At 40.1% G+C, this 9,730-nt stretch overlaps 1 protein-coding gene across 1 annotated transcript in view; it reads left to right on the top strand.

The window, feature by feature from the left end:
* Positions 1–777: 777 nt before the first annotated feature.
* tmem131l (transmembrane 131 like) overlaps positions 778–9,730 on the top strand; it is a 29,960-nt gene continuing 21,007 nt past the window's right edge. Inside the window, exons 1-3 of the mRNA XM_041036175.1 lie at positions 778–951; positions 1,699–1,772; positions 5,449–5,492. Coding sequence (XP_040892109.1) covers positions 828–951; positions 1,699–1,772; positions 5,449–5,492 — 242 coding nt within the window. The 5' untranslated portion in view covers positions 778–827. The remainder of the gene's footprint in view (positions 952–1,698; positions 1,773–5,448; positions 5,493–9,730) is intronic.

The following is a 9,730-nucleotide window of genomic DNA, read 5'->3' as shown; positions in this document are numbered from 1 at the left end:
TAATGTGGCAAACCTAATCCTCTTGTTAGAAGTGCGTTGGTGACTGTAGCAACACAAGAAAGAAGAAAAAAAAAAAATCTAAATGCCTAACTGTAGTTTTGTTTGGTGGAGCTGACACACCTTCAAAAGTGTAACCCGAGTGTCTTTTCATGTGTGTACCTGCCCAACCTGTCGCAACTTTGATGCATGAATCAGATATGCTGAATGAGAAAGCTTTCCAAGCGGACTGTGCAGAGTTTTAACTCACTGGCACTATGTTAAAGACTACTATTAATCGCAGCTTCTTAGGTTGAATGTTTCTTGTCCTCACAAAGACCAACATTGCAGTAATTATGCTAGCTAAAGACTTTCACTTTGTCTAAAGCATACACTCACAGAACACCAGACTGAGGTGTAAATAGATTTAGTGCATGCAAGTTTACTCAGTGTCCCTATTAAGTAGGTTTGAAACATATTAAACATATTTTTTGCCCTGAGTATTTACCTCTGAAATACAGTAGAGTTTAAGTATAATGTACCATACAATGGAAAAACCCAAGTATTTCACCTTTGTACCTGAGTACAGTAATTAGTTCGTCTCCAGTACATGCATATCTTTGTAGATGTTTTTTTTTTGCTATCTTTGTTTGATTTACCTTCCGCAACAAGCACATAAAGAGCCTTGCCGCAGATGACCCCATGTCTACCCTCACTGTACAATGTGTTTGAGCAGGCGGGGACGAACCGAGAGGGAGGGAGGTGCTGCTGCTGCCGCTGCCACTGCTCGGTGAGAGAAAGAAAGACCAACACAGCGAAACACAAGGTAGGCTGCTAGCTGAGAGGGCAGCATGGCGGGGCTACAGGACTTCCAACAAGGCAGCCACTGTCACAGGAAAACGTGGATCAATATACTACTAGGAATACTACAATTACTTTTACCCTGCGTCCAGCGCGGAGGAGCTCAGCTGCAAGGTTTGTGCTCACCTTTATTTTCCGCCTCGGGAGTAACGTTAAAACCACCATTGCAAAAAAAATGTACGTGAAGTTAGCTAGGCTGCCTTGACAGCAAACGTTAGGCTGGAAAAGGGGTGGCGAGCTGAACTGTCCAAACAGTAGATAATCTCAAAATGGGCGATTTTTTTTCTGAATACATTTTCACGACGTGACTTGGGCATATTTTGATTTTTACCAACTTGGAAGACGGTTGTAGCTATTTTTTGTCAGCCTGCTACTTCATGCTAGCTGCCAGTCCGCTGTGCTGTTTCTAAACGAAACTATAACTTGTTCAGGCAGGGAAGTAAATTAACATATTTATGGGACTTAAAATGGGAATTCAGCGGTTTGTATTGTCGCTGTAATGAAGCTACACAATGCTATAAGCTAACTCTTCAGTCGTGTGTACTGCAGTAGCAGTGGAGATGTGTTTTCCAAGTTCGTTAGCCACCGAGCTAACCTTCCTGCTAATCAAGCAGCTAGCGAACAGCCTTTGTCAGACTGCCGAGGCGAAGTCATTTCCTCACTTGTCTGTGTGATTGTCATCCACTCCGTTTCAGTTAATTCATTTGTAATAACTACTAATAACAAAGGGGATTCGCCCGTTTGCATCCCATTTCTTTCGACTGCTTAAATTTGGTGCATTTCCAGTTGTCTGTCTTATCCATGTTACTAAATTTCCAACCCAACATCTCACTATTAATTTAATTTCTTGTTCCCTCAAAGCTCTGAGTCAGATGTCCACCAGCGTGGTCGAGGTCTGGCAGCCAGAGGATGCAGACCCATTAGTCCCGCTTCAGGTAATCATAATGTTTTTTTTCCTGGGGTGTGTTTGTATGGAGGAGGAATTGAGAGTATCAATACACAAAACATAGATCACGTAACAGCAGCTTTGAAATGCAACCAGATGCATGAACACGTGTGTGGTTAGTGCATCCTCATTGTGTTTGGCTCCACTGTGCAGCTAGCCGAGTTGTGCGTGTTCAGTCGTACATGTAAGTAAAGGTCTGGTATCCAGCCACGATATTTGTGATTCTAGTTTTGTGTAAATGTTGCAGTTAAATAGCTTGTAGCCAGAGTTAAATACACGACTATGAAATGTGACCGGAGCGGGAGGCCACCTGCCATGTGGCTCCTCCTTATTTTCTTTTGTACATAGTGTCCATTGTGGAGTTGAGTCACCAGTACACACTGAGAGCACGTTAGGAATGAGGCAGTGCTTTCCTGCATACTTGTTTTCAATTATTTTCCTGCACCTTTAGTTTGCATGTTTTGTTTGTTGTGCAAGTTTTTTTAGGATGTGAGTTCCAGTTTCCAAAACATTTTCAAGAAGGTGGATGTGGTGATTATACATTCATTGAGCAAGGCCAGCACACACAGCTGGAGTTTAGTGTTTACTGATAACCTGTCATGAGGTCACCAGCTGACTGTCATGTTACCTGAGGTGGGTGTGGCAGTTTCTGCAGGACTTTGTAGACAGATAGCACTGATAACTTAGTTGCCTTGCAAATAAGTAAAATAGTTTTGGCACATTAAGGAAGGGTTGTGTTTGTTTTTTAAGGTTGAATAGTAGGCTTTTCTTAAATTTGATATATAGTAGTAATGTAGAAAATGAATAAAAGCAGGGTTGCTTTCTATTAGTGAACTTTGTTTTTGTTTTGTTTTTTACTTTGTTGGTTTGCAGAATTTTAAAATGCTTATTTTGCAATCTGCCAACTGCAGTAATTACCATAGACCAGAGATAACAGGATTATGAGGATTAGATTAAGATGATGATTCTTGGAGTATGTTGAATAATAAAAAAATTTAAAAAATTAAAAAAAAAAAAAAGGCAGTGAATGGACTGACTGTCTCAGTTTCATGGACTATGTGAAATAGAGCATGACATGGATGTCTGTCTCCTATACTCCAGTCCTGGGGGTGGTCAGCTGGTTAAGTAGTGTATGTTGCTTCAGGCTCATGTGAGTGGCGATGCAGGAGGTAGAGTGTCATGTCCCCTGACACACAGTCAAAATCAAATCTGATATCAAATTTGTGGCAGAAGACATAGCTGAGCACATACTGAGCGCGTAACTCAATATCTTGTAATTGCTGCCATCCGCATCTCATACCTTTTATAATTTTGTGAATGTTGTTTTGGGTTTGACTAATGTTCAAGTTTGGATCAGCTGCAAGTGTAACGCTTCCAGCTCCCTAATAATTGTTAGATTCATTTTTATTCAATTTCCTTGTCTTTCATTTGCCTCTTTGTTTTTTTTTTATGCAAACCCTTGTGCTAAAAAATTGAATTTCTCCATTTATCTTAAAATCCCTGAATCTAGAATCCAGTTCATTTAAAAATGGTGCTGTTCTGCTTTTGAATATTCCTCCTGCTTTAATGGCTCACCTGCTGCAGCGAGCAGCAGAAGCATGTGTTCTGTCATTGTTGTGTTTAATCAGCTGGAAAATCAGTTCTCTTGTTCACTTAAGCCATTAACATACCAATCTTCAAAGGTGCTGGAAGCACTGTAGGATAAAATGCACAATAAGGAAAGCTACAGCAAGTGGCACTTTCCAAGCTGCAAATTGTAACACTTGCCATGTGTAGACAAGGGATGTGAAGATATGGATAGAACTGGCATATCTAATTTTATATTCCAAAATGTAAAACACGATCATGTAAAGCATCTGTACAGTCATTGGAAAAAATGTTTAGAACAAGTGAACTAAAGGCTTTACAAGCCAAGCCACCTCATCACATCAGTGCAAAAAAATCCTATTAATGCACAACTGCCATAAAACACTCTTGCCCATTAATTTGCAACATTGCATGCAATGGCTTAATATACCAAAAACAGAGATAGTAATGATGTACTATACTATACTATACTAAAACCTGACCATGTGGATTATTTTCTTATCTCACAAACATAGCATCTTGATGTTGTGAAGATTTAATTTCTTCTTAACTGTACCAACATCACTACGTTCTTAAAGGATTTGTTGTATAATTGCAGTAGTTTTCAATTAAGAGGTTGTTGAAAGACATGACAGAGGAAGTAAAACTCCTGACAGATCAGGGTAGTGTTGCTCAAACAGCCTCTACAGTTACATTGGTGTTATTTTGTGGTGTGATCATGAGGCCACAATTTAGTTCAGTTCAATTCAGTTTTATTTCTGTAGCACCAAATCATAACATACATTATCTCAAGGCACTTTAGAGAGTAATGTCAGGGCCTTACTGTATTATAGAGAGAAACCCAACAGTTCCCACCACGAGCAAACACTTGGTGGTAGTGGAAATGGGAAGAAATCTCTGACAGAACTGGACTGAGGTTGGGCGGCTCTCTGCCTCGACTGGTTGGGTTGAGAGGAGAGAAATGGGGGAGAGAAAAGAGGCAGAGACCAGGAACCACAGTCAGGCAGTTGTCTGACGGCAACTGTCAGACTGCTTGTTGTAATGATAATAATAACAGCAATATGTATGGGTGTAATAATGTTATTAAGAATAACAAAAGTATTATTATTATTATCATTATTATTACTACAACTACTACTACTACTACTGCTAATAATAATGAGTGTTGATTAGTAGTGGCAAATCTGATTCCTGCAGCTCTGGAGTCAGAGTTGCCTGTGGAATGAGGACAAGGAGGAAAAGCACAGAGTACAGGAGAGAGAAGACAGTTAAGGACATGCAGTCGTGTGATATAAATGCATGGGAGTTGGAGGGCTCAGTTTGTCAGAGGACTTCTCCCGGCAGCCTTGGCCTATAGCAGCATAACCAAGGGATAGCTCAGGGCTCACCTGCCTGAAGTGCAAGCTTTATCAAAGAGGAAAGTTTTTTGCCTAATCTTAAATGTAGACCAGAGCTTATCTCTGTGGGCCATGCTTGCTGCACATAACCTACTACACAGTGTTAGACAGTTTTTACTGTTTGTACTACTGTGGTGTTATTCTCAGTTACCAGTCCTCATTCGGTGACAGGAATATATACTCCCTGTGTGCATGTCCATTGTTTATGGTTTTCATGTCGTACTGCAAGCTTGTGTATTTTGAAATGTTTTGCAGAACAGACCGAAACTGAACCTAATTTTCTTTACACACCACTATTGCTCAAATCATGGTTTAATTCAAGCCAAGCCATTGAAGCACTGACAGATCCCTTGTCAAGTGACTATCAAGTGCACTGCCAGTCAAATGTTCTTTCAAGAGATGTGAACTCAGTACATGCTGTATGTTGACATGCACAGTGTAATCTGGTTAGGCAATGATTAGAAGTGTGCACATGGTTTAGAGTAACCAGGGTTTTCCCAATAGCTCAAGCTGGCATAATTGTAAAGCCAGTTTTTGTTTCCCAAAGCTATTCTAGTTTTCTGCTTGGACTTGCTGCTTTATATGCTGTGAAATCCTACAGTGTTGATTCAGAACACATGGGTTGCAGTTAGCTTTTTTGACTTTATTAACTTTATTAAATGTACTTTCTTTCATTTTCAGGTGGAGAAGGAGCGAAGAAAAGATGGTCTTCCACTAGAAGACAGGTAAGTTCCTTTTTAATTAATCGTCTGTGGGAACAGCATAAAAGCGAAACTCTTCTGTGGGTTCTTACACACATTTGTAACGTATTACACATTTCATAACAGTGAGCAGCCCCAATTTTAAAAGTGAATTAAGTTGATGAAAGGTTTCCACCTGCTCATGAGTGGCACTTGGCAGTGGGTGGAGAGTTTCCACCAAGCCACATAATGATGAACAAACCCCAAAGCAGCATACAGACTGAATCATCCCGAAGTGTTTCTCTGGTGTGGATCAGAAATATACTGTAAGACACAGAATGAAGCAGAGCTGTGGTGTAGATTTGGTTTGTGAACAGCCCGATGGAAAACTAAACTTACCTCTGCATCACCAAAGAATGATTGTGTGCTATAGTACAGACAAGAAGTGCTGTGGAAAAAAGGTGCTCCGATGTACTGTGATCACGTCCAACAAACTGTAAATTACATTGCAGCTCTGGTGAATGGTTTATTTAATATGCAGAATCACACTGTAGCTGTAAGGTGACATGTTTTTGTATTCACACAGACAAATGGTGTGCTGTGGTCTCAGGGTAATAGGACTGAAGATTTGTAAAAAGCCTTTTAAAAGTCTGCCCCTGTGTGCCGGCTATGTTGTTTATGTTGGTGAGTGAGGGGGTGTGTGATGGAGAGAGTTTGGGGGCGTGGGTTAGAGAGGCACAGAACCAAATTCCTGACTAATTTTAGAACTCCTTGAAAGAAAAAGGAGGGGAGGTCTGTCTTTCCCAGCTGTTTTTGTTTCCGTAGAAAATTGTTCGGAAAATGGATGTTTGCAGCAAAATATCACCAAGTCATGGTATTATTTAGTAATACGCTGCTGGTGTCTGTGCTTGCTCGGACACGGAACAATCTTGAGGCTCGTTTTGCCCCGAGTTACACATATGTTCTAGGTTTTGTGCTTGTTTCTGCTCCCTGATTGCCTTTGCAGAGAAGCGGTGTCAGTAATGTAAAGAGCCCAGCTTGTCCTATACCTAAACTAACCCAGTATGTTCCCCACACTTAACTCTTTTGTGGTTAAACATTTGTATGTCAGCACAGTAGGTACAGTTCAGCTGACTTGTCTCTGCAAGACGTTTGTAATGCTCTGCTGATGAGTTATGTCAAAGTCATGCTGTTATATAACCCACCATGACATTTGTGGCTGTAATATGAAATTAGTTTGATGTCCAAATGGGAAAGATTTGCTAATGCAACCTAGCATAAAATTTGAATTCTGTATGTAAGACCTGTACCAAATATTGAAGAGTTTGGACTAATTTGTGCCAGAGCATTTTAAAAGCCCTATGATATTACAAATCATGCATTTTCTATTGTAAAAGTATGTTTAGGAAACACTAGTTGTTACTAGTTGTGAGGAGAACTATGCAGCCTGTGAAAAAAGTTGTTCAATGCCCTCTGTGGCTCTGGAAGTAGATGTCTGAATAAAATAATCTCTCGCCTTGAGAGACTGCAAATTTCTATCAGAAAGCCTGCATCACGAACTTGTGGGTGTGGAGTTTAAAATGTATGGGCATTTACCAGGCAGAGTGAATCTAATAGAAAAAATGGTATTAAGTTGCCTTATGGGAATTGTGGGAGCAAGTGTTTTTGAGCTAGGCCCAGACTAGGGACTAAAACTCTGTATATCTCGAACTTTGATTGCTCCAGTTTTGACAATTCTTTTTTCAAATCTGTCTCCCAACTGTAATTAAAGTTGATCTGGAGTGAAACCTCTGGAGTACTCCTTTAAAGGGACCTTCAGTTATGAGGTGATGTTCATCTGGTATATATGCACCTAACATTTGCTGAACTGTCTTGAAATAAGGCTGTTTTTAAACCCAGTGAGGTGAGAGGCAAAGGAGGCTTTGTAGCGCTGCTTGACCTGGAGACCTCCTGAGCTGTGGGCTGTGAGGCCTCTCGTGCCTGGGTTATCAGGCACTTGGCAGACTTGCCATCACTCTCTCCCAGCCTAAAGAGCAAAGCAGCCTGCAGATGCAAAGGTTAATGATATCTCTTTCTCAGTCCAGTCTTGTGTTAAAATTCACTGGCTTTTCTCTTCAATTTTTTTTAAAGCTCCTTTTAACTTTAATTTCCACTACAGTCATTTTTTGTAATACCCATGCTCCTTTATTGTTGTTGATTTACAGAGATCTTCCTGACACAAACCTGCTCTTTGCCCTTGAATTGTGTTAATAATTTGTATTACTGTGCCATGTGGTTTTAATTTCACTGTTAGTTATATTGTTTCCCTGCCTTCTACAAATGTGTGTGAACACCAGTTGACCTAAACTCTCCTCTGGTCCTAACCTTTCCCCTGGAGCATGGCTGAGGTCACTGCTAACACTGACTTTGAGTTAGATCCAGGGGATCAAATAGCGCCAAACATAACTTGTTATTTTTGTACTGTGGCAGTGGACAGAACCCTTGGACTACAGCTCAGTGGTACGCTTATTGAGAGACTAAGTTTTTCTCCTGCTGTTGAATTCAGTGAAAATACTAAGGTACTTATACACATGACAAGGTAAATGTCCTCCTTTGCCTTTAAAGAAGTACATAGGAACCTGACACTTAATGAGAACCTGACACTACTAACCATTAAAGAGAGTGCAGCATATTTACCACTTTGCATTTGAACTTTGAATCTGGCTTTTGCATATTGAAACTAGTCTGTTTTACATATACATTAATCAGTATATGTGGATTGCAATTGGGTAGCGTATTCCTAAACATTGTCTTTTACTGCTCTCTTATTCCACAATAATCTATTTTTAATGAGAAGAATAACTATGTGATGTTGAAACTGCTGACCTTTAAATTTCAAACAAAAATGCTAGATCTATATCAGCTGTTTGTCATAACACAGGACTCCTCTGCAGAGGCAGATGGCCTCATTTCCCTTCTACATTTGACCCCTCATATGCTCATCCACACACTCTGACTTACACTGTGTAGCAGGTTATGAATTAACAAACAGAACTACAGAGAGAGAGAGAGAAGCATTTATTACATAATGTGTAAGACAGTGTCACTCTCATCAAGTAAAACCCCACTTCCTGCTTATTTCTGGTTGTGTTGTTTGCATTTTGTGTTATCATAGGCTAAATCTAGAGAGAGAGGGGGGTGTGCTAACCTGTTGCAGGTAAGCAGGTGGTAAACCACGAGCGTTATGACAGCTCATTCCCTCAGAGCGGGTGGATGAATAGCTATGACTGGTTGAAAAACAGAAACTTATTGTTGGGGATAATAGGGTGAAATATCTGCCACATAAATCTATAAAATAAGGTCGACCCTTTGACACCTGTTTGGTCTTAAGTGAATAGAAAGTTTCTGTGTCAGCAAACAAGAAGAACACTGCACGCTCACCTGGTACTGTGGTTAGGTCTCACTGGGTGGTAACCTACACTGAAACTGTTGATTTGTATTTTAAAATAAAGGGGATTATGAGGGGATTTTCTCATCATTTGTTTTATTTTATCACAGCTACTTATGCTTGTGCTCATGTTAAGGATCTCTACTTGGCATCTGGTCTTGCAAGTGATTGATTTCTTTGTGTGTGCATTGTTGCGTGTTGCTTCAGTTACCCATTGTTGAGAACTGTCCATTTTAGCCTGAAGTAAATTGTTCTTTTCTATGATGACTAAGCAGACCCTCCATTTTTATTTCTTATCTAACGGCTTGTTGGGGCACAAATTCGAAAAAGCTGCACTTATTGATTGGCCAGAGCGGAAGGAAGATAGGGTAGCTAGGATTGCTTGGGGTTTTCATGTTTGTCAGTGATCTTTTCTGTTTCTGTTGTCTCAGCATTGACCTCTTTTCTATTTTGCATCCTTCTCAGTTGCCTATATAGGCTTAGCTGCTGCTCAGAAAGTGACCCAGTTCACTAGAGCTTTGGCGCAGGTGGCTAGTGACAGTTAATGGGAAGGTGGATGTAAAATTAATCATCACCACTATACAGTATGTAAAGTGTGATCGTTTTTTTTTTTCTGCCAGCACTAAACACTGTTTAATAAACTGTTGCTTAATGGGACATGTCCCAAAAGTGGGTAGAGAATGTGTCAGCCATCAGCCCCAAAAAATGTCTTTTTATGAGATTAATTGTTGAATGAAAAAATGCTTTGTCTTACATGATAGACCCCAAGACATACCTCTCACGTCATGTCTTTTTTAAAGGCACTGTTTTAATATGACTAGAGAAGAAGTGCAATTAATAACCTACAAAAGTGATT

The sequence above is a fragment of the Toxotes jaculatrix genome, chromosome 4 (assembly GCF_017976425.1).
Source record: "Toxotes jaculatrix isolate fToxJac2 chromosome 4, fToxJac2.pri, whole genome shotgun sequence".
NCBI classification, from domain to species: Eukaryota; Metazoa; Chordata; class Actinopteri; family Toxotidae; genus Toxotes; species Toxotes jaculatrix.
The sequence above is the reverse complement of the archived record's forward strand: the minus strand, read 5'-3'. Positions and strand labels throughout refer to the sequence as shown.